This window comes from Papilio xuthus, unplaced genomic scaffold (genome assembly GCF_000836235.2).
Source record: "Papilio xuthus unplaced genomic scaffold, Pxut_1.1 DF825928.1, whole genome shotgun sequence".
In the NCBI taxonomy this organism is placed as follows: Eukaryota; Metazoa; Arthropoda; class Insecta; order Lepidoptera; family Papilionidae; genus Papilio; species Papilio xuthus.
The window spans coordinates 7,049,501-7,074,371 of NW_013532721.1; the positions used below are offsets into that span (position 1 = coordinate 7,049,501).

The window sequence follows — 24,871 nt, forward strand, 5'->3', positions numbered from 1 at the left end:
ATTTGCATATCTTGTCTGTGACGATCTATATGACGCTGACTGTACATGGCGGGATTCGACCCCAGGACCTGCAGATTGCAAGTCAAGTGCTTGACCACTGAGCCACCGACGCCCCTTCATTTGACTATATTTTAAAAATTGTTATCAAGTATTGTAAGATATTATATTAAAAACCATATCTGATACCTATATCTATACCTTCTATCAATAGCTTATATATATTTTTGTCTAACTACCCAAAACTAGGGTGGGTAGTTAAAAAAATATTTAAAATCATAGTGATTTAAAAATAAATGCTGGTTATGTTTATGGTCCTTATTGTATCAGGGCCAGGTGTTACGGTAGAGGTCCATTCACAAACGTGAGGTCACGGTCTCGGTCAATAGAGACGAAATCTTGCGCCAGTTTCCAACCGAGAGAATCGGGCTACGTATCAAAGTAAGTTTTTATAACACTATCATTTCAAACAACGTATCTAGAATATTTTTTGTAACACGTAAAAGAATCTTTTTCTATTAAATATGAGGTATTTGTGAAAAAAAATTGCAACTACCTTCAAGTTTATACTATATTATTGTTTATATTATAAAAATAGGCAAATAGCTCGTAAACTGAACAGACAAGGCTGAACTTTGTTGTCTTCTAGTTGGATTTATAGACACCAGGATTTAATTATACTAAAATGTTGAAGCATATACCTCCCGGATAGGAGGTTCCGCCAGCACTCGCGCTCCCCGCGGCGCTCCCCAGGCCGCGCGCGACGCCCATACCACGTCTACAACGTGGAGGCTCCCCCCACACCCTTCCAGCCAGGCAATGGCACACACAATGACAATAAAGATGAATATGATGATATTGAGTACGTCTTATAATGTCTACAGTAGGTAGTCAAAAAGTAGGTAGTATAAATGTTTTCAGATATATTGGTGGTTCTTAACTTCGCGCAAGTCGCTGCGCAGAACACGAATTTAGGTGTAGTTGGATGCAGAGTGAGGGCTTTGTGCAGCGCGTTTAAGACTTTGGACCGCCAAGATATTTGAAAGGAGTAATACTAATGTATATTTTTGATGTATATTCGTATCTTGAAAGTATATTAGGTATGTTCTGTCAACAAGTTCGGTGGTCGATTGTTTCGTATGAAAGTTAACTTAAGTTTTTAGTTGAAGTAGAAATCATTAAAAGCTAAAAATAATAAATTACTTAACGACAAAGTATTTCAATAGATTCATAATTCTTATTTACAAGACGTAAAATACAGTTGAGGTGTAGTTCTATATTCATTCTTTCCATTTTGCACGAAAATTTGAAACTATGATATTTATCGTATAGTTCAAGAGCCAGCGATCTGAATATGAAAGTAGGCGAGCCTGTGAACGCAACCCTGCCTGAAGACGAGCGCATACAGCGGCTGCTGGTGGAGAGCCGATACATCGAGGAGCCCCGCGGGGGCGGAGCTCGCGGCCGCCCGCACCGCCCCATTCCCCGCCAGCCCTGCGTCTGCGACATCTGTGTCAGGTACCATCAGCTCTTCCACTCAGACTCTGGTGATAGCTGATTCATCTTATTTAATACCATATCTAAGTAATGCAAGATAAAAAATGATATTTTTTCCAAATAGAATACTGCAAAAAATATTTTTTTTTTGCCTTGTAATATTTTTTTTTCGTGTTATTTGAAATTGCGAAATATTTTCTTAAAAATCAAGTGCAATAAGTTTCTTATGCCCTCTAAGTTCATATTTTTTCAAAATATTTTTTGCAAAAACTCGTAATAATTTTCTTCGTTATGGCTAAACTGCACAGTTGCAATAAATAAAACTTAAAAAAAATTAAGTTTCGTAAAATGTAAAATAGTTGTAACAAAGACGTGAATTGGAATGCAACCTGAATACATTTTTAAATGAAATATTAACTAGAACAATTTTATTTTAAAACGTGCAATACATAACAGTAAATCTTAACCTTAAAATAATCGTGAAATCAACATTTTTATAATAAGAGGTATTTATAATTTAAAAAATATTTAACATTCCAATATGGAAATATGGTATTTGAAAGGATAAATTTTTTTGTCAATTTTTTTTTGTTATTTTCATTAAATAAAAATGTTAATTGTTGAAAAAAAAAAATAAGTTGTCTATGTTTTTTAGTAGTCAAGTAATTATTTATATCGTTCTTGTCACGTGTAAATATGAGTTTATTAAATAAAATTCACAAAAATAGTTACAATATTTTTTTTATTTCATTATTACGATATTCATCGCACACTAAGGTAACTTACCAATTAATATTTTTTTTTATTATTATGGCTCCACAAATACATTTCATTATTATAATTAAAATAAATATTTTATTGCATTGTATTAAGAATTTATTAACTTTTTTTTTAAATGAGCATTTTCAAAAGGCAGTGCACGTTAATTATTTTTATATAAAATTCGGCACTCAATTATTTACAAAAAATTTTTTTTTTTAAATTTAAACATATTTTTTTACTTTCGACATTAAAATGTTAATTAAACAAAAGAAAAGATATAAGTAAATAAGAGAATAACGAATAATTATTTTAAAATATGAAAATAACTAAAGCACTATTAAATTTAAATATATAACTAAAAGCTACTGTCATATATTTTTCTAGTGTGAACGGAAGACAATATAATAGTCAGCCTTCAATGTCTAATTTATTATTTAAAACTAATATAATCGAGATTTTTTTTTATTTGTACATTATTTTCACTGAAATATCTAAATTAGAGTCATACCGTAATTAGCATGGCAACTAAAAAACTAAAAAAAAGTCTATTGAAAAATTAAACATTAATTTCATTTTAATCTTAAGATTTCGTGACTTATTATTACTTCTTTTACTTTAAAAAATCATCTCATTTATTAATTGAATTATTATTTTACCGTTCTATTTTTTTATTTCATTAAAACTTATTATTTTTTGCGGTTATGTCGGGAAATTTTTTATCTCGACAATATTTTAAAAATCTCTAATTAAAAATTAGTTTATTTAGCACCAAATATGACCATCGATTACTTAATTAACCAAAGTGAGCACCAACTTCTCATAAATATTATTCTCATGTTAAATATAATTCAGAGTCATCTAAACTGAACGTTTTACCGTGGGTTTCTGAGGCTAAAATCTCCGTGTAAAACATATTGTTCTAACGATATGTATTATACAAATATTTTGACCTCAGAAACCCACGGTTATTAACATAACAAATGATACTTTGGAATGAAAGTACAATATGTATTTAAAGAAATACAATTAACTCAAGATTGCACATCCGAAAGACGTGATTTGAATTACTCTGATTTCTTTTTTTTTATTTTATCAAGGGTTACTTTGGAAACCTACGTCAAAACTTACGAGATTTCTAATTTAAAATAACCACTCGAATAGTTATCACGAACTCTCCAAAACACATTAACACGTATCATGTAACTAAGATTTTTTTTCAACTTGCCAAGCCAGTCTACAGCAATTAACGTGTTAAGGAGTGTTCACAGTAACTTTGTGACCCTTAAGCGACTTTCTCTCTTTACTCTTAACGTATTTCGTACAGTCTAATACAAAAGCTAATACACCGATTATAGCAAACACAGCATAGAACAAAGCCATTGCTATCAAAAAGCTTTGTTCATTCCATTCCCATATGTTGTCAGATCTTAGGTACTCGTAATTAGCCAGCACTTGCGTTCCATTAGGAGGTGGGCACGGTACAATTATATCTTGATATGGTCTCTAGAAATTGGAAATAAAGTTATAATCATTAAATTCGTAGTGTAAGCTTACCATTCCAAACATTCGCCTTTATATTATAAAGGCGAATGTTTGGATGGATGGATGTTTGTTAGAAAGTATCTGCAAGTAAAAACAGCTGCATGGATCTCGCAGAAATTTGGCATAGATGTAAAATATATCATGGAGGGACATAGGCTTCATTCTTAATTCGCGGGTGACAGCTAGTTCAGTATACAAGACCGAAGTTGGCTTAATAGCAGTAGTCATCTCACTGGCATTTGAAACTATGTTTATACTGTGACAGTAATGACCCTGTGCGCACGCGCAAGTCGTTGTACGAATATGTCATCAAAGTCTTTTGTGATACTTAAAAAAATCAACATGTAACAAACCTGCTTATTAGTGCACCTAATATCTTTACTGATGCTACTTCTGAGTGCAGTTTCGCTGAGTTCACGCTGCAATATCTCAGGTAGAACCCATCTGGAAGGCGATACGTATTCCAGCCATCGGACGTATGACGGCAAGTCGTCTTGGTGTAACATCACGCCGTTCACCAGGATAGTCAGCAGGAGTACAAATCCTGATAGGACAGATGCGGTCTTCTCCATTGGCACTAGAAACACCATCGCTCGGCAAAGCATCTGTATGCTGATGAGGTATAGAAGCATGTAACCTGTGAAATTAATATTGTGTTCAGTTACGCTTATTATCCCGCCACTGCTCTGTCGCTAGAGTTTCGTCTTCATAAGATGCGTGCAGATGAGGTTGACATTTGGGTCAGAGCTCTTTGTACCGTTTTGTTCTTAGCCCATGGTGATACATACCTAAATAAATATAGAAGCCGTCATAGGATCCCGGCGCCTGCGTGTAGAGGCCGCTCATAGCGTAGCTCGGCACCAGGTACGCCAGCCACGTCAGGAACGCAGACCAAAGCTCCAGAAATTGCTGTAACGAATAACATTTCAACTAGTATACTTAAAATTGAAATGCTAATCGATTTTTTTACGATTCTGTCATAAATTATAATGTGCTATTTGATTTCCATGTCCATAACAAACGTCGTTGCATACATCAAACAAGATGAACATAGTCCTGGAGTAGAGTCCTACGGCGACGTCTCTCTCGACGTGGGGGCGAAGGGTGCAGGCGTCGCGCGCGCTCAGCCACAGCAGCAGCGGCCAAACGCATACGCACATCACGCTGTAGTGGAACCCGATGCGGTCGTTCTGACTCAACTGCAATTATACAAATATCTCTAGAACTTCCCGCTATATTTAATAAAGTAGCTCTTGACTATAAGGCTAGTTAGTAACAGAGTCATCGAAAGAGACTATTATGAGCCTTTTCGCTAGTCTAATATTGGCCTATTTATTGTTAGTAATGTTTACCTTAGCGTCAGTTGACGGGAGGTCCCAGAAGATGGTACCGGTGACGAGTGACATGACCGCTGCCAGTAGTATCCGTGTTATCACGTTAGATAAAGTAGTCATTTGGGTGTACAGTAAACTTTTCCTAAAAAAACATGATTTGAATCATAAACAAGTATTTGATCAATATTGTATCAAAGAAGATATACAGATTACACTCAATTAGTCTTTATTAACAAGACATTGTCGGGACCAAATGTGGAATAAATACTCACTCGATAAGAGCAAAAGTTTGCATAATAAAGTTGGGTCTGTTGAGCGGTGCGGGCAGGGGCACTGGGGGCGGCGGGTCCGGCGCGGACTGCGTGCTCGCGAACACGCCCGCCAGCGCCTCGATACGCCCCGATGACTCCAGCATGGCCGCCGCGGACAGGTCGTCCAGCGTCACCAGATCCACTAAAACGCAGAGGAAAAATGAGTAACAATACGAACAGTTTCTGAACAATCAATTTAACGTCAGATTAACTTTTGAAAAACATTATTATTTTGGGTAAATACAGTGCCCCCCGTCTTAAAATTGAATGAATTAACAATAGTTTTGAATAACTTACAATAATAATCAGATGGATTCTTGAAAGCGGGGCAAGGATAATCGATGGAAGCAAAATATGGCAACATGTCTCTCCTGTATCCGCTGAACATCGTCCTGCCCGCGGATATTAATACGACCTGAAATAATTCTCATAATTATAACACCGACATGTATTTTTTTTATTTTAATTCAAGAGAAAATTAAATGGTTACCTTTGTAAGCATAGCAAATATTTCATATGTCGGTGGGTGGAGGGACATAATGACGACGCGTCCGTCCATGGCCCAGTTCCTGAGGTACTCCACCAGGAAGAAGGTGTCGAAGATGTCCATCTCCCTGGTGGGCTGGTCCAAGATGAGCACCGCCATGTCCAGCAGCAGCTGACACGCCACGTTCAGTCTCCGGATCTCGGATCGAGTCAGTCGACTCACGTTCGTGTCTCGAACTTGGTCGAGTCCTAACTCTTCTATTAGAATGTTTATCTACAATCAACAAGTTACATTGTCTGAATTCCCTTAAACCCTTAATAATCTACAGGTGATTTCTCAAAAGTTCATCATCAATTTCTTCTGATAAGATCTTATTAAGAAGATAAACTTACTCTATCCTTATCATCCATTTTGACTTGGCTGTGGTTCTGTCTGGGCCTCCTCAGAGCCGCGTGGAATCGCAGCGTGTGCTCGACAGTCATGGAAGGGCAGAGTGAGGTGTCTTTGCGCACGTAAGCCGCCAGCTTGCGAAGTGTCGAAGACGCTACCGCCTGCCCATTCAGTACTATATCTCCTGATAGTTTCTGATGAAACAAAATAAAACTTTAAATTAAAAAAAATCGGATGACGCAACAAAGAGCCTGCACGTTCAATTTAACTATGGCTTAAAATGTACCTTCTTTTAAAATATGAAAATGTTAGGAAGACTGGTGACGTCACCATCAACAATGACTAATTGATGGAACCGCTAACCTTTCTTACACCAGCGAGCACATCCAGCAGGCCCGTGGCTTCATGCTGCGAGGTGGCCAGTACCGCCAAGATATCGCCGGACTTCACCTCGAAGCTTAAACCCGATACGAGAAGAGTTGATTTGTTCTCCGGTGATGTTATTTCTAAATTGCTAACCTGTATAAAACATGATTGGTCTATTAAGTAATACTCATTATTCAAAGAATTCTGTGGCGTAAGATGTTATTCTATAAGATGAAATCTTTGGCAGTTTGATAATTTTTAAGTTCATCTAGGTGAAACTCACGTAATAATTAGGGTAAATGTACGCTGAGTGCGTGTAGCCGTCAAGCTGGTCCCCGGGCCGTAGAGTCGAGTGCTTCCTGGACTGCGCCAGGGAGATGTGACTGCCCGCTTTCGACATGCGCCCGCCCAAGTGCGAGGAGGGCATTAAGTAACTGAACACAAAGTAAGTACAGTTCATTGGCAGATCAGGTTGTTATGAAACTTAATATTAAAATTATTTTTGAAGATTGTGACGCTTTAGGTGACAGGCAAATGGACAAAGAAGAAGTCGGAAATTACAATGTTGGAAGTAAAAGGGTGGAAAGGGAAGGATTGTGAAGTACCTGTGATGGTCATCAGGCAGGTAGTCGGCGACGCTGGTGCGTCGGGTGTGGGCGCGGTGGGCGCGTTCCGCGCGCTCCGCAGCCAAAAGGTTGGCTTCGCTGTGTGACTTGTGCCGCGAGCTCGCCCACGTATCCCTAATGCCCGCCTGGTGCATCGCCACAAGTGGGACACCTGTAGCATGCTGTAATAAAAACATAAAATCACTTCTGAACTTTTGCATTCATATGGGGCGGAGCTTTCCTAAGCCCTTTGTAAGTAAGACATTCTTATGGTCGGTTCTTATTGAACCCCTCAACATTTTAAATAGTTATGGATAATATTAAATTCGTCATACCTGATATGAAGGATGTAGGTTCTGCATCCTGAAGTCTGGGTCCGAGCGGTACTTGCGACTGTACTTGTAGTTTGTTGAGGTCTCGTTGTCGGAGCTGTCGTAACCGGAAGACGTCTCCCGAACACCGCGACTTTGTCTTTGCACCCTGATTGAAGTAATCATAAAAGTACAACAAACATTATTATCTGTAGGTCGCAATGCATCGGTTGGTTATTACCGAATATTAAGACACTAAACACAAGTCCTAAAAAAAATCTAAAAAAGTATGGTTTCAGTAAATTCATAGTGCGTTAAGTTATCGCCACAAACATTATTACCTACTTACCTAGGTACAGATTTCATGCCACTTCCTATGGAGGTTTTAGGTTTAGGAGTGCCAGAGCGCTGGGAGCCATTGTGGTTCGGCGGGAACACGCGCGGCAGACCAAACTTCAAGTAAGTGTACATATTCGAACCGAGGGCTGATCTAAAACACGGTGTTTTTATAATATTAAATGTTATAAGCAATTTACTTCTTATCCTCCGATGATGGACCGAGATACTTCGTTGAACATAGTATATAATATATATATTTCACAGTTATATTGTGCTTTTAATTTTAACATATGGCAAACACAAATTTAACATTTATAAAAATTAAAAATTATTATGCACTTATTAAATCTGTAGCACAACTAACATCTAGCTAACTCCTGGACTAAAAGAATAAAGTTTGATTAAATTATCAAAGAGAAACTTTATTAAATTAGAAATGTTAAATTTATAGTTTTCAATAAGTGTTATAATTAAGATAAAAATCAATTCACTTTCTACATACGAAACTGCATCAAAATTTTATGTCCGCAAATACATTTTACTGCGAAGTTAAAGAGACATCTATAAACATTAAAAAGTAGTTCTTAATTTGATTTACTAAATTGATTAAATATGTAAATAAAACTTAATTTCACCAACGTTTATATATTCAACGATATTAAAATAATTCTGCACACACAGGAAAAGTTAATAGAAAATACAGTTTACAATTGATAACGTAGCGCTTTTTAACTTACTTTGGTCCATATCTGGGGTGTGAGAGTATGGACTGAACAGTTGTATCCCTCAGCTGGAAATTTCCGTAAGGCAGAGGGCTTTTGTCCGTGCTGCCTAGCGCGCTGTCCGTGAAGTCCGAGTTCAGATTTTGTCTGTAATACATTACTTTTGCTATGACAAAATGAACTTTGTGTTTAACGCAATAATAGTAGAATTGTAGTATCAAAGTTTTCGTTTGATTATTTCGTAAATATAACATTTTAACTAAGGGGTCGTTCATTAATCACGTTGTGACCCCCACCTCTGGTGGCATGCGGTAAGGTTTTAGACCACCCCTCCTACCCCATACATAAAATCACATATATTTTGTACAAAGTAATATTGAAATTTTGAAAAACTTCATCGTTGTAACGTTTCGTGATTTTTGTTTTGGATTAATGGGCGATTTCTTAACAAAATTTTGTTTATTTTGAAACCAAACGATACTAGTGGCGTAAGACAGGAATTTGAAATTCAATATTTTGTACTAAAAATGTCTACATAGAATAATTATTGCGAAAACTTTATAACGGAAACCGCAAAATGAGTTGCAATTGCTTGAACTGCTATTTGCCGGTAGAATTTAGCCGGTAATATGTACATTACGAAAAGGTTGCATTAAAATGTTACATCCTGACATCATCTTATGGGAATCGAAGTAACGAAATATATAACTTGTAATATATGTAAAGGTAATAAAATTACATAAACGAGACCAACTGCAAACTTTAAAGAGTAGTATCATTTTAATTATGAGACAAGCCGAAGATAGGACGGCATAGAGGCAGCTGGTCGACACGGCCGTTGAAGCGTACCAGGACAAGCACGACCTTCAGTAATAAAAAATGCGAAGAAGAAGAATCATTTTAATTAGGGAAGAAATCTTGGAATGGAATCCGTAGCAATATGATTTCGCAACAATCACAAAAGTCACACTTAAACTGTCAACTGTTTTTATAACAAAAGAAGATTTAAAAGAATTGTAGTTTACAGTAATTTAGTGAGGTGCTCATCAGTTTCATACCTATAAATAGACCAAGCGTGCAAATCCTCGGAGTGCATGGTACGCGGGTCGTGCGCGAGCGGCGCGGCGGGCACCGAGTACCGCCGCTCGCCCAGCCCCGGTCCCGGCTGCGACATCATATCCAACTAACAAGACCACACCGCCACCTGGTGGAAAAATACTAGATTAAACTTACAGATTTGGGATTGTTACTTGAATGGGTATCTTCTATAATGTCAAGATTGAATTAGAATAATGTCATATAGAGAAATCTTCTCTGGTTAATTGAAGGCTAAACAAACCATCACTATGAGAGTATGATATTTATCATTTTTAAACAACAAATGTATGGTTATTTCGCAATACGTACACAATACATCGTACAAACCTGCGTCATCCCAAAACAAGTTTGCAGTGCTCTGTTTGCTTCCATTTACTCTTTGTCATGCAAAACTCCTATCGCAGGTCATATCTGAAACAATATAAAGCGGAAGTCGTTATAATCTCTGCTCCAAACAAAACTTTATCATGTTAACACTTTCATTGCCATCAACTCGAACATCACTTTAACAAAAAAACATAGTGGTATTGAAAGTGTTAACATATGCTCAGAATTTAAAAAATGCCTTTAATATGCCCGCGTAAATCACCTACTATCTTGTCAAAGTCCCGACCATATCGGAGATTACCTGAACAAACCAGGCTTTGTGGACAGACAGTTTAAAATAAAAAAAAAATCGGTTTTTCGTTATCAGCAACGCATATACATCACGTGTACGAAAAATGTTTTTATTTACTCGATATTACCTATAGACATACGAATGTTATATGTATAGAGAACTGTAGATAAACCTATTGGCCCTTCTTTCATTTTAAAAAAAGAGGGATTTCATTTATTATAGTTTTTGTATGACTTTCGGTAGTTCAAACGCAAAATAAGTAAGTGCAATAAATTGTCTTTGTCGACATGTCAGCATTTCATTCAGTGACATTGGGCATATCCTATGTGAAAAAATGTCTGGCGAATCCGATGACGAATTAACCAATAGGGTTAACACTCACACTTTCTGTGTTGCAATGCTTTTTTGATGCACAAAAATAATAATGAGATTAATTTAATAGTTACTGTAACTATAACTTTGTGTTTAAAAAAGTGATGTTGGTAAGAATCCCTTTTCATAAGAACTTTATAATGGTAATAAATATAACATTATAAAAGTTTTTAAACCGTAAAGGAAAACAAAGAGAAGTAATTATCAACAATATTAATTTTGTTTCAATTTTTTAGAAGTACTCTAATAGTTTTTCCACAAGAGTCAACCCTATAAAAGTTGCTTGCTCTACGTCACCGGATATCGCCGCGCCGTCGCGTCGGTGTCAAAAACACATATGGTAAATAATGACCGTACTAGTACACTTACTAACAATTACTTATTTACTAACTTAATGTACTAAAGTATTTACCCGTAATAAGTATATAATATATTTTTAAATGTATGTACATTAAAAACTGTCTACAGATTATCGAAGAGAAGAATATTTAGTTACAATAACCAATATTTCAATTCATAAGGGTTTATAAGTTTACGTTCTTGGACACAACAAGGGGAATTGTAAAACAATATAAATTAAACATTATAATGAATACATATACTAATACTACAAATATAAATGTTTAGTGGATGCATGGATGGATGGATGATTATTTGAAGATATCTTCGGAATGACTGAACAGATTTCGAAGAAATTTAGCATACATATAGAATAATGTCTGGTAGATAACATAAGGCTACTAATTATGTTTTTTTTTAATTCCGCGCGGATGAAGTCACGGGCCAGCGCTAGTCAATAGAAGCTACAGAATTTACTAATTTCAAACCGTAAACATGTTTTACAGGAAACACAATTTCCTTTACAATCCAATGCAATTACTAAGACACTATTATTTAGTGCTGACTTATACAACTAAATGATTCATTTTATCCCAAGCGAAGTAATCTAGATAAACAAAGAACATAACTGTATAATTAGGATACTGCGCAATCAAGCAATATTATAGATAAAACATTTTTAAGCTATGATGTCAGAAATATAACCTACTAGCTGTTGCACGCGACTCCGTCTGTGCAGAATTAAAAACAAAACGTAATAAGAAGCATATGTGTGTTTACGTACTGTGTTTTACATCTACGTCAAATTTCATCGAGATCCGTTTAGCCGTTCTTGAGTTATCTTCAAACAAACATCCATCTAACCATCTAAACATTCGCATTTATAATATTAGTTAAGATTAGTAAGATAATACATTTTTAAACTATGATGTCAGAAACATGAGCAATAACAGGAAATGATTTTATCCTTAATGTCACGGTAACCTTGAACACAGTGAACTAGGATCATAACCTCAAATAAGGTGTTACCTTGGTAACGTAAATCCTTAACTTTCTTCTTTTTAAAAGAACTATTGTCAACTGCTCAATCTCTCTTGAACCACTGAGATGAGATCTCGATCAATATATATGTTTTTAACAATTATTATATTTATATATGTCACTTTATTGTTTTCAACTAACCTAATTGTAGTATTAAAAAAAACAAAGATATATTTGTTATTTATCCGATTAAACGGCCAAATATTTAAAATATTAATATTCATATTATTTAGAATATAATTTTAATAATGGCAATAGTATTATTGGAACTTTCTAAAACATCGGTCATAATATTAAAGCTATAATTATGATAAATAAATAACCCTATACTATACGTCTATAATAACTTAACGGCAATAAATGTTTGGTCCGCAAACACAATAGCGAGCCTATATTGAGCATTCTTTTGAGCCAATAACAAAACTAAGAATTAAATATTTTCATTCTTTCTAATCTTACTAATATTATAAATGCGAATATTTAGATGGATGGATGTTGGTTTGAGGGTATCTCCAGAACCGCTGAATGGATATTGCTGAAAATTGGCATAGATGTAGAACAGCAGAAGAACACATAGGCTACTTTTTTTTAATTCCGCGCTGACGGAGTCAACAGCTAGTAAATATAAATGTTAAAAATATCAAGTTGCAGTCAATAATTAATTCGGCTAGAAAGTTTAAGAACTGATGACATTTACAATTTTACGGTGACATATATTAAATGCTATCCATTATAGACCCTCACCTGAATAGCTCGCGCTAGATAACATATGTAATTAGTACCGGTTATTAAAATTGCATATTTTGATTTTTATTGACATTCATTAACACGTTCAACCCGTTTTTAATCTTTGTTTTGAAGGTGAATAAACAATTTTATACATGCATGAAACATTGTAAGGGAAAAAAAGATTGAATAAACGTACCTCATAGATAATCGACATATATCAAATATGTATACACAAAGGTAAGGCGAAGACAAGGCCTCAGAAGGCTTTTTGTTGGGGTAAATTCCTTTAGTGTTATTTACAGTACAGAATAACATTTTGAAAATTGACTCTCGATTAAACGTCAAATTTGTACAAACCAAAAAATTTTATTATACAAAATTTGGTATAAAAATAAGAAATGAGTTTATTCGAATATATCGAAACATAAAATATTTATTTTATAAAGAATTTTCTTTAAAATCTAAGAATCAACTCTTTTAAATCGCAATAATCTAGGATATACAGCCAAGTTCCGCTTTTACCGCTTTTGTGTTCAATCTAATCTCGCGACCAACAATAAAACAAATTTCAAGTAATAAAATCCATTGAAATATGAACGCTTTTACATAATTATTTCGTCAATTGATCATTTTATATTAACCCTGGCATTTTTTCAAGCCCACAACCTGTACGGAACTACACGTCAATTATCAGTAAATCGATATTGTTCCGTGGGCGACTCCTTTGTATGCTAATTGCTGGTTATTAAATATTACACGCGCGCCTCCACATCACTTTGTACTCCTCCGACTGACAAGTCTTGATCGTATCGCATTACGTAAATATGGTGAACTATTAAGCATACCACTTTTGTTTCATTTCTTTTAAAACTTTTCCTCATTGTCTTTAATTGCTTGATAAATATGTACGCGTGCAATCATTCTTTGATGCTTATTTGATTTAAGTTATGTTAGGAAGAAAATCCGGAAATGAGCCAGTGTATTGATTCAACACTAGCTTAACTAAAATATCGGCGTTTGTGTTCCCTCACTAATCATTCTGACACTGGACTTTGTAACGAAAGCACGTCATTCCTGCCAAAGGATTATATATATAAAAGTAATTATGTTTAAAATTTAAAATGTTATTTAAAACTAACAATGAGCGTATAACTAAATAGATTTTTCTCCAAGTCACTTGTCAAATTAAGCGTCAATAGCCTAATGGTTAAGGGTACGGATTTCCGATCACGAGATCGGGAGTTCGAATCCCGCCATTCGACTATTATCCTAGCATAAGTCTAGAGCTTAGTTGGAATGGTAACAGAAACATTAGTAAATTAACAAAAAAAAACTTCCTTATAATACACTGATGTTTAAAAGATTCAGTAGTTTTTACTATAATATTGTTATAGATGTATGAAGACGTTCACAACGCTCTTATTCTTTGGCCTTTAAACTCGATAAATGTTTATTATCATCAAACTTCTAAGATGCACGACCATTTAGCGAGTGCGACATGTCTACATACTTAGTGTCCATGAAAATCAAGCCTTATAATATAAAAATTTGCATTCAGTTTAAACCACTACATATTTACCAAGATTCTTAGTACAATTCTTAAATGAAATAGGTATATCTTTTGTTTTATCTTTTACTTTTAGTTGACGAAAGTTTCATAGTATTCAATAAACTAGCGTGAAAGCAGTCCCTTCGCAGGCACTAGTCAGGCTGCGTCTGAGCTATTTTAGTACGGGAGCGGCTTGCGCGCTTGCGTCCCAAGGTCGTTGAACTCCACAGGATAACCGGCGATGCGGATGGAATTTCATTTTGAGAAAATTTAGAATAAAGACAACGTTAACCATACCTCGAAAGAAAAAAAAACGGAACTCTTATAGGATCACTTTGTTGTCCGTCCGCCTGTCTGTCATGACCCTTTTTATATACCGATAGTATCCGTGTCTCTATAATAACGTCTGTAGTTTTGTTCACAAGTTTTATATCCCATAATCTCGACCTGAGGTCGATATAAACATGTAATTTCCTTCAACATATCTAAGACTATATTTACGTAGACATTATGCTACAAACCAGCACTTGCGAAAATAATATTACAAGAAAATACGTGTTTTCGTAACAACGCATTCGTGAACAACAATAGAAAATGCGAATATGATGATAGCGTATAGAAGCTGATAATAACCTTCTCAATGTACATATATTATTTACTAGCTGTCGCCCGCTTCTCCGTCCGCGTGGATATATAAAAGAACTTAATATATAGGTAAGTTAAATAAAAAGCAACTCTTCAAGGCATAAATTCGAAATAAAATGAATAAATAGTTTCCTATGTCCGTCTCCTGGCTCTAAGCTACCTCCACCCTAATTTTCAACCATATCGGTAAAGCCGTTCTTGAGTTATAAATAGTGTAACTAACACGACTTTCTTTTATATATGTAGATTATTCATGGTGTTTATGGTTTAACTTACCTATTTGGGTCAAAAATATGGCTTTTATTTTATAAATGAAATGTACAAGTATCCCTAAATCGCTTAAAAATAAGTAAAAATGCTTTAACTTGGATTTATTATATAATACTTTCCCTCTCATTATTAAGATAGAGAAATTTTACATTTAATTAGAAAATATTTAATCAATTTAATTATGCTATTATTATATTTTATGTTTTAACAAATTACCATATTATTGATTTACAATTTACTTTCCAATGTGAATGAACATTTACAACTGATAATTATATTTGCGCTTATTTTTTCCTTTTAAATTTCACTTTCGTTTTGTATAAATATTTAAAAGCTATGTTATACGATGCATCTTTATGGATCTTGTTTGCGATTTCTTTTGTCCAGAGAACCAGTTTGTTAGCGACAAAATGGCGGATGAGTAGTAAACATGCACATACCGATGCAACGCTGGATCCTGTTTAGCTTTCTGATGTCTTTTAGCAACATTTTTATCTTGAATAAACGTTTAAAAATTTATTTTTAATGTGCTTTATTGTGTAATATATCGCCATGAATATTATTTTTGATTTTTATCCTAAAGTGTTAATTTAATTAACAATTAAGATTATTTTTCATTAGATGATGTGTTTTACATCAATTAAACGAAGAACGGTAGGTGTAAAGATAGCGACGAGAATGTCTTTGGACATTTTTAAACTTATCTTACTAATATTATAAATGTGAATGTTTGGATGGATGGATGTTTGAAGGTATCTCGCCAACGGCTGTATAGGTCTGACTGAAATTTGGCATAGATGTAGAACATAGTCTGGAAGAACCCATAGGATTAAAATTTTGGTAGTTTATAATAACAAAGTTAAATAAGAAATAAAGGTCCTTGGTCGACAGATTTTAAAAACGCAGTTTTCCTTGCATTAGTCAGAAAACGTAGCACACATAGTCACGTGTTTGGAATGTCACTCGAGCGGTGAACAAGCCTGCACCCGGTTGACGAACAGGTGTGCACTGACCTTTACGGAATCTTTAGGATACTTTTTATACTAACAGTAATATCAGTAACTGAATGAAAGTGTATTTTTTGTTGTTGTTGAAATGTTTCAATTACGTTATTGTTATATGATTGCTTTATTTGAACTTTCTTTTCTTTATTGATTACTATTTTTCTTATGTTTTATCGTAGTTTGGCTTCTGTTTATTAGGTACTAGCTGTTGCCCGCGATTCTGTCCGCATGGAATTAAACAAAACTTTATAAGCAGCCTATGTATTCTTCCAGACTATGTTCTATATGTGTGTCAAATTTCACTAAATTCCGTTAAGCTGTTCCGGAGATACCTTCAAACAAACATCCGTCCCTCTATCCATCCATCCAAACATTCGCATTTATAATATTAGTAAGATACGTACAATGTTTTGGTAAAATTGACTTTTTAGTTTTTTTCATAACTATAACAAACTTGAGCACGTCTCCTTGAAAAATTGACTAAATTAAGTTACACTAGGTGCTTTATTTAGACAAATCTTGACAACTGAAGTCTATTTAGAGCTTAAGAAGAGTTATAAGAATTTACGCAAGTCAATCTAATGTGCCAAAACATTTAAATTTTTTAATAGTCGTATCTAACAGCAATTAAATGGAAACTGATTCCCGTGGCATTTAAAACTTATGAAATAATATCGATTAAATCAATTTTACAAATTCCAAACAAAACTACAAAACCAAAGTAAAATCATGTCCCGAAACAGAAATAACTTTTACAGATACAAAAACAGAATATAAAAAAGAAACTCGGATAAATTCAATAAAAGTTTTTTATTGTTAGAGTGAATAGTTTTTATTATGGAACTAAAACTAGATAAGAAATCGTTAAACAGTATTATTTCAATAGTGTTTATCTGAGAAATCAAATCTTAAGTTAACACAAAATCGTCATATTTCATACATTGCAACCAATTTTATTATTTTAATAATCTTTATCAGTAATTTTATGAAAATATTGATGTTAACCGCAGTTATATTTTTTTTAAATCTAATGACATATAGTTATGTATTAAAAACTATTTTGTTTGAAATATTGTGAAGTTATTAAGTTCCATCGAAAGATGCCAGTTAGTCTATGGTGAAAACTGTACGTAAAAAACATACGCAGTGAAATGTTTAGTAGGTGTATTTTTTCTGCCTCGTGTGTTCTCAATATATTCTCTGTGAGTTTCTAAGATCAAAATCCTCATGTAAAAGATATTGTTATCTCCGTTTTGTCAAAGATAATAACAGATCGGTCTCAGAAACCAACATTATGGTCATTTAGCCGAAATTCATATCGTATAAAATGCAAGACTAAATTCTATGTTACTACAATTGTTGGGCAAACATTTCGCACTCCTGATCGACATATTGATACAGCCTACATGAATATTATATGAGTAGAATTGTAATCATCAAGGTCACCTCTAATACGTTTGAATTACAGCCTATTTTAGCTTGCACATGATATCAGCCAGCGTGAAGATTGCTCATACGCTAATTATATTGTACATACAAAAAATGTTTCGTCAATAATGTCGTGTACAAAATTAAATGAAAGCGAAAGTGAACTGTAATCAAATTAATCAGGTCTACGTTGCTTGATAAAAGATTTTTTTTCTTTTAATAATGCACGGTTAGTATATACAATAACTAGCTGTCGTCCGCAACTCTGTCCGCGCGGAAAACAAATCTTAATTAGTAACCTACGTGTTCTTCTAGACTATGCTCTACATCTATGCCAAATTTCAGCGAGATCCGTTTGCTGTTCTGGAGATACCTTTTAACAAACATCCATCTAAATATTCGCATTAATAATAGTAACAAATATGGCAATTTCATGAGACCGTTTATATCTTTACGTAGAATAAAACAAAAAGGACCATATCAGGGGGCTGTGTAAAATTTATGTAACCCTCTCTCCTCTTCGAGATATCTCTGCTTTAATATTGGTTAATTAATTATTCGCAAATACATAACAAACTGTAGGAAACAAACACGCAATGTAGTTACTGGTGCGATGTAACATATAAACTCTCACTTTTATTTATTGAATTAAAATAATATATAAATAAAATTTACTTTAGAAATATACATTGTGTAATTATTAAAACTTTGATTGAATGCAAAAGACGCGCTGGACATAGAAAAAAGTTGTGGCTACGTAGTATTAGTGAGTGGACGGGGATTAGGACAGCGGAGGAACTGTTTCGCCTTGCACTTGATGACAAATATTCGACCTTCAAGACTGAAGAGGCACTAGAAGAAGAAGAATTGTTAAAACAATACATACGTATTTGCTATTAACTTTCGGACATTATTGGAAAATGATTGGTTTTACCTGTAAACAAATAAATTTTACAGTACTCCTAACCATGGATTTCAGAGTCTTAAATCTGGGTTTAATACATAGGGATGACGATATATTAAAAAAAAATATTTTGCCAGTGTTTTTAACAATTGACAATAGAAATTGATAATGTTCCTTCAAAAATAGAACACTAACATATTGGTACAGTCTATGCGAGTTATCTGTTGGCAGAAAGACGGTGAAACCATAACGAATTTCTTGTTTTACTCGTCTTTGTTTTGTGAAAGCTAATGTTTGGAGCGTTTGTGACATTCATGAAGTTACCTAGAGTAATAAGACAAATAAAACAAGTAAACAAATCCAAAATTTAACGCACGAAAAAGCGACCAAGTTGCTAAGCGAAAGCATAACTAATAAATCCGATAAAACTCTTTTGTTTTACTGGAATTTTCAGAATTTAAAAGAAATCGATTGTTGCAATAGAACTCAGGAAACTTAATAGTAAGTGAACTGAGAGCGACATATACGCTTCAAATTATACGTATTTCTTTAGTTCAGTACATCACTGTCACAATAACGACAGTATTATGCGTATGACAAGTTAAACAGGTGAAAATTCTCACATTTCTGTATTGGAAAATGTACCTTATCTAGTTTACAGAGAACATATATTCAAATAGATATCATCTAATTGGTTTGTGGTAATAGGGTAAGGGAAGTAAACAGTAATTTCTTAGCTGACAAGTTTAGAATGACAGGAGACTGCTGAATATACATGTAACTTGTGACTATACTAAGAATGTGAATTAATGGACTTTGAAGTCTTCGTGTAATAAGTAAGACAATGAATAATGTCTTTTGATAATAATTTGTACTAGTTTGCAGTGGTAAACGCCAGCAACAACATTTGATGTGCGAATGAGCCGGCTTGACCCGTGAAATACCATAACCACACAGAAGACAGACTTCAAGTGGAAGTAATTTCATGTTTCGTCGAATGAGTGAGTGTGGAAGCCCTAACTTTAGTCCTCTTTTCCTTCCCGCCCTTTTCTAATAAGGAAATAATGGGACGGGAAAGTAGTAAAGGGGAAATAGTCTCTTTCTACGTCCCTTCCAACGTTGATTTAAGGTAGGTTACTATTGCTGATGTCTATAGACAGTAGTCGCTTCTCTATTTCAGCAAATAGACCGCTTGTTTATTTAGCACCCAAATTATAAAAATCTAATTTTGTATGTTAATTCTACGTTAAAACATTTAACTAACTTCATGTGTATTTAAGAATCCTTATTTGATAGTTGCTCAAGGCTAGTGGAAAATATACGTTCACTAATTCCTAGTAAAGAGATATCTTAAGAAGATATGTTGCATGACTTCACTTAATAATCTTTGAACAATTAGTACGATGAGTTGATATAATTAAATAAATATAGATTAGGCTCCTCGTAACTTTTACAAACTATTATTAACTAGCTGTCACCCGAGAATGTGAGCGCGATATTATAACTTAATTAGGAGCCTATGTGTTCTTTCAGATTATATTCTAGTTCTGTGCCAAATTTCAGCGAGATCTATACAGCAGTTTTGAAGATACCTTTAAACAAACATCCATCCATCCAAAAATTCACATTTATAATATTCGTAAGAAATAATATCGACGATAAATATTATAGATAAATATTAAATTGCATTTGTTTTCTCAACTAATTATATCTTAAAATGTCTTTTTAGTATTTGGAGATTTTGTGATCTGTTAAATTTTGTACAGATAAAGAAAATTGATTTTTATCCAATATTTAATAACACGAAACAACTTATAATAACTAATTAGGTAAACTAAAATTAATACGAGTAATTTATACATAAAATCTTGTACATAAACCTACATACAACACATGTTCGTCTGCGTAATTAAACATAATATTTGAACAATATATAACATAAAAGTAGGTCAAGAGCGCTAATGTTTAGCAATGTACATCGCGTTTTGTAACATTTTTGTATGTATGTACATATCATTCGTATAATATATTTATTTCACGACTGATAATAGAGTTAATATAGCTAACAAATAAATAATGGAAATAAGTATAACTCATGCCCGAGACATACATAATTTATGCGAATGAAGATTTACTGATGTAGGCAAGTTTCTACCCACCTTATTCTTTCGTAGGCGTAAGTTTCACTTATAGATGGTAGAGTGTAAATATTTAGAAAACATTTCTAAACTTATTGCCTGCCAATTTGTCCAGAATTTAAAAAAAAAACTTATTAAAAAGCCTAACTTTTTTATTTAATGTGTGTGATAATAAATGTTTTTTCTTTCTTTTCATATGTTCTTTCAGACTGATGTTTTACTTCTGTATAGAATTTTATCAAGATTAAGCCGTTCGGAACAAACATCCATCCAACTAAACGCATTTATAATATTAGTAACATATGAATATAATGATGGAGTTGTTCGTTTATAAAAATAATTTTTTAATTCATTAATTCTGCAATTTTACGAGTACTGTTAAATATTAGCTATTATTTAAAAAATATATTATGCTATCTATGCTACACGTAAATAAGAACAATAATTAACATAGCTAATGTAAAATAAAATTAATTTCATAAAAGTTTAGTTTTATTAACAGCATGTCTGTTCAGCCAATATATTTTAATTTATAAATTTTTTCTTTTGTTTCTGTGTTAACAGCATGTCTGTCCAGCCAATATATTTTAATTTATAAATTTTTTCTTTTGTTTCTGTGTTAACAGCATGTCTGTCCAGCCAATATTTTTTAATTTATAAATCTTTTCTTTTGTTTCTGTGTTACGGTTGGTTTGTGAACGTAACGTTTCAGTGAACGGGCAAATGGATGTTGTTATTCAATATAAATTATCTATTACGTTGTATCAGATTACGGTAAACTTTGTATCCTTCCTTTATTTATTAATTACTTTGTATACTTCCGCGAATAATATTATATACTAATACTAGCTGTCGCTCGCGACTCCGTTCGCGCGAAATTAAAAAAAATAATAATAAGTAGCTTATATGTTCTTCCAGAATATGTTCTTTATGTATGTCAAATTTTATACTTATTTCCACAACAGTTGAACTGATCTCGATGATAATTGGCACAGATGTAGAACACAGTCTTGAAGAACACATTGTCTACTTACTAAGTTGTTAATTCCGCACGGACAAAGTCGCGAGTAAAAGCTAGTCAATAATACAATTTACACAAGAGCCGTGAAGTTATTGTCAACTTAGGAAACTTTAAACGAAGCTTAGCCTAGAAATATAACTTCAATTTTTAAAATGCCTAAGGTGTAGAATATAGTTTGTTGTAAAATATTAATTGCTTAATATTTTCACAATAATACTGCAACAATTAGCTTACTAATATTATAAATGCGTGTATTTGGATGAATGGATATTTGAAGGTATCTTGTGAACGGCTGTAAAGATCTCGCTAGAATTTAGCAGTAATGTAGAACATAATCTGTAAGTACACATAGGCTACTAATATATTTCTTTAATCCGCTACGTTAAAATGAATACAAAATTCACTTTACACTTAATTTTTAATTAAATAAGTTCAATAAAGCTAACAGAAGCGCGGACAACTTGATGACACATTTACCTTGACCATTTGTAACCTCGTGTGAAAGATTATGAGATTAATTCTGCATCTTCATTCACACACTCATTAGGAGCAGTTTCATACATTCTATGTTGTACTGAACATATATGTTTAATATGATACTGATTGCTTACTGTGCTTAATTTGTTTGCTGTCTTTCTTACTCACTTATAGTAGACAGAGATAGTAAATTAATTTGACAATATTATTTTATACGTCCTAAATATGAAAGATGAACTATGATTTTGGCGTATGTAATTTAAATCAGGCGTATCTCGGTACCCCAATTGGCCACAGACTCATCCTCAGGCCCAGATACCGCTAGTGACAGACCTTAGACTTGGACCTGCGGGAGCTACAAGGTATGGACTGGTATGAGAAGGCGCAGAACAGGCGACTTTGGAGATCTCGTGTGTCGGAGGACAAACCTAATTTGGCTCGCTGCGCCAGCGGAGTAAGTCATTTAAAATCAAGGTATGTTTCTCTAAAAACTGAAATATTTGAACTTGAAGTAAATATTTTAAAGGGGTACTGATTTCACGTCTGTATAAAAATATAGTTGCCTTTCTAGAGATTGATTACATGGTATATGGCCACATATTATGTGCTGGTGTTTCAACAATGAAAACATAGGTAAGTGGCACATTAAAGCGGTAATAAATAGGTACGATATTTTATCTGTATCCGGCATTCGAGCGTAAAACAGAACGGATAGGTTAATTCGATGAGACAAAACGCGACACTGTTACACCGAACTCGTGGGAGAGTTGCATAAACGTTGCGATAGCTGGCCGAGGCTGGCCACTGTTGAGGATGATTCGTTGTGCTCTTTCGATAGATTCGTTACGGTGTGACCTGAGGACATTATCGACTTCTGGAACGGTGGCTAAATCATTCAAAATTACTTTGGACGTATCTTTTAATTTGTTTTTATTTGTTTTATAGCTAATTAGCTTACTTATTCAACATAAAAAAATAGTATTTTATGTTTGCTATTACTTATGATTTTAGTAATTAATCAGTTTGAAAAATCTTTGAGTTCTTTCTTACATTTTATTGTATTCGTTCCGCACACAACGAAATATGAAAAGGTTAATATAAACCGTTATGTTACGGTAATCGTGGAGTTATTACTGAGCCGCATTACCTCGGAATTTAGTTAAGAAGCCACCGTGAGTCGGTAAGTAGCCTAGTTTTAGAAGACTTTGTTAAATGATTATCCGTTAGTTATGAAAGGATAGCTTTGGTTTTAATTTTCTTAAACTCTTAACTCGATTTTTCTGACAACAATTCTCACACTACACCGTTAGCAAAGACTAAAATAGTGTTCATAAATACATTGTATACTTAAGCAATGAAACGGCTCCACTTCTGTTCAAGTTACATTTCCCAACATGATCCATACTCCCGATTATTTCACGAACTACACAGGTCCACATTCAAAAACAAATAGTTTTAAAACTCCAAAGTACTGGCCGCAAAGATCTCCAAGATACCCAAGCTCATCTAGAAGAAAACTCAGACGTATATATCATATAAAAGTCTGGTAAACACACCGTTAGACGTCTTCAACAACATTGGTTACCATAACACGAGCAAACTGTACAGACGGGTGTAACAGTACGTAATTTGCCATATGGAGTGAGACCGGACCGTTCCTACGTAACCCGGCTAACGGTCCGCCGCGATTCGATCAGTGACCATGTGGCTTTGCGTAAGTTCACAGTAGCTTTGATTCATATTTGACCGTAGCGTATAGTGATGACTTCTAACTGATCCATTCAACATCAAAGATTTGCTCCAAGAACCTTTAACACTCGTCGTGTCTTGGCTCTTGTAAATAACTTATAAGATCGTTGATGCCTTTCATCCTCTTGATCGTATTTCTTTTTAACTTTTTTGGCATGTAATTTTCTTTTTATTTCCTTTGTTTCCTTAATATATTGCTTTAGCTGCTAGACCACGCACAGCATCTGTAACTCTTGTTTGATCGATAGATACATACATATCTTGCATACTTGTATTATTGCTTGTTGATGTACCGTATTCAAGTAAAATAAAGTTTGAGTTCAACGAACGAAAGAAACAACGAACATCAAACATTACGCGAAACTAATATCTGGTTTTAAAAGTTGATATATTGTTTCGAAACTCTTTAACATATCGACAGATCATCGGTTGTGAGACGTTATTGGAAAGTTGAAAGGGGGCCGCGAGACAGCTCGCCCCAGCAGAAGCGGGTGAGAGCAAAGCCTTGATACTGAAGAAAGCGCCGATCATATGCAACCGGCGCACGCGGATTAGGCCACGGTCACTCTATACTGCAAGTTCAAGTATTAAAAATAAGGCTGTCCACAGATGTATAAAGGTATAAACTTAAAGATTTACACGATAATGGTGGTACAGTTTAAATTTTTTAAGGTAAACTTACTAATATATTTCCTAAAATACGCGTGCAATAATAGTGAAAAATCATGGTTGGAAAAACATTACATCATCCAGAAAACCATAACACGACTAAATATACTAATTTTCATTTTAAAAAGAAAATATTTGACATCTTTAAACATTAGC

The 24,871-nt window shown here is 34.0% G+C and overlaps 2 protein-coding genes across 4 annotated transcripts in view; one reads left to right on the plus strand and one right to left on the minus strand.

Moving 5' to 3' along the window:
* The window catches only part of LOC106125164 (spermatogenesis-associated protein 6), a 5,683-nt gene extending 3,518 nt beyond the window's left edge, over nucleotides 1-2,165 (plus strand). The window contains exons 5-7 of one of the 3 annotated variants that reach the window (XM_013322256.1): nucleotides 328-438; nucleotides 692-859; nucleotides 1,330-2,165. In XM_013322256.1, coding sequence (XP_013177710.1) covers nucleotides 328-438; nucleotides 692-859; nucleotides 1,330-1,555 — 505 coding nt within the window. In that variant the 3' untranslated portion in view covers nucleotides 1,556-2,165. The remainder of the gene's footprint in view (nucleotides 1-327; nucleotides 439-691; nucleotides 860-1,329) is intronic. The other 2 variants (XM_013322257.1, XM_013322258.1) reach the window with 2 other exon arrangements.
* A 766-nt stretch (nucleotides 2,166-2,931) lies between these two features.
* The window catches only part of LOC106125500 (ATP-binding cassette sub-family G member 8), a 34,992-nt gene continuing 13,052 nt past the window's right edge, over nucleotides 2,932-24,871 (minus strand). The window contains exons 2-18 of the mRNA XM_013322730.1: nucleotides 10,089-10,172; nucleotides 9,722-9,867; nucleotides 8,679-8,810; nucleotides 7,952-8,092; nucleotides 7,627-7,771; nucleotides 7,292-7,473; nucleotides 6,970-7,120; nucleotides 6,684-6,839; nucleotides 6,323-6,514; nucleotides 5,934-6,203; nucleotides 5,741-5,858; nucleotides 5,405-5,585; nucleotides 5,151-5,274; nucleotides 4,833-4,997; nucleotides 4,587-4,707; nucleotides 4,152-4,435; nucleotides 2,932-3,759 (exon numbers count right to left, since the gene is read on the minus strand). Of these exons, the coding sequence (XP_013178184.1) occupies nucleotides 3,508-3,759; nucleotides 4,152-4,435; nucleotides 4,587-4,707; nucleotides 4,833-4,997; nucleotides 5,151-5,274; nucleotides 5,405-5,585; nucleotides 5,741-5,858; nucleotides 5,934-6,203; nucleotides 6,323-6,514; nucleotides 6,684-6,839; nucleotides 6,970-7,120; nucleotides 7,292-7,473; nucleotides 7,627-7,771; nucleotides 7,952-8,092; nucleotides 8,679-8,810; nucleotides 9,722-9,840 (2,733 nt within the window). The 5' untranslated portion in view covers nucleotides 9,841-9,867; nucleotides 10,089-10,172 and the 3' untranslated portion in view covers nucleotides 2,932-3,507. The remainder of the gene's footprint in view (nucleotides 3,760-4,151; nucleotides 4,436-4,586; nucleotides 4,708-4,832; nucleotides 4,998-5,150; nucleotides 5,275-5,404; nucleotides 5,586-5,740; nucleotides 5,859-5,933; nucleotides 6,204-6,322; nucleotides 6,515-6,683; nucleotides 6,840-6,969; nucleotides 7,121-7,291; nucleotides 7,474-7,626; nucleotides 7,772-7,951; nucleotides 8,093-8,678; nucleotides 8,811-9,721; nucleotides 9,868-10,088; nucleotides 10,173-24,871) is intronic.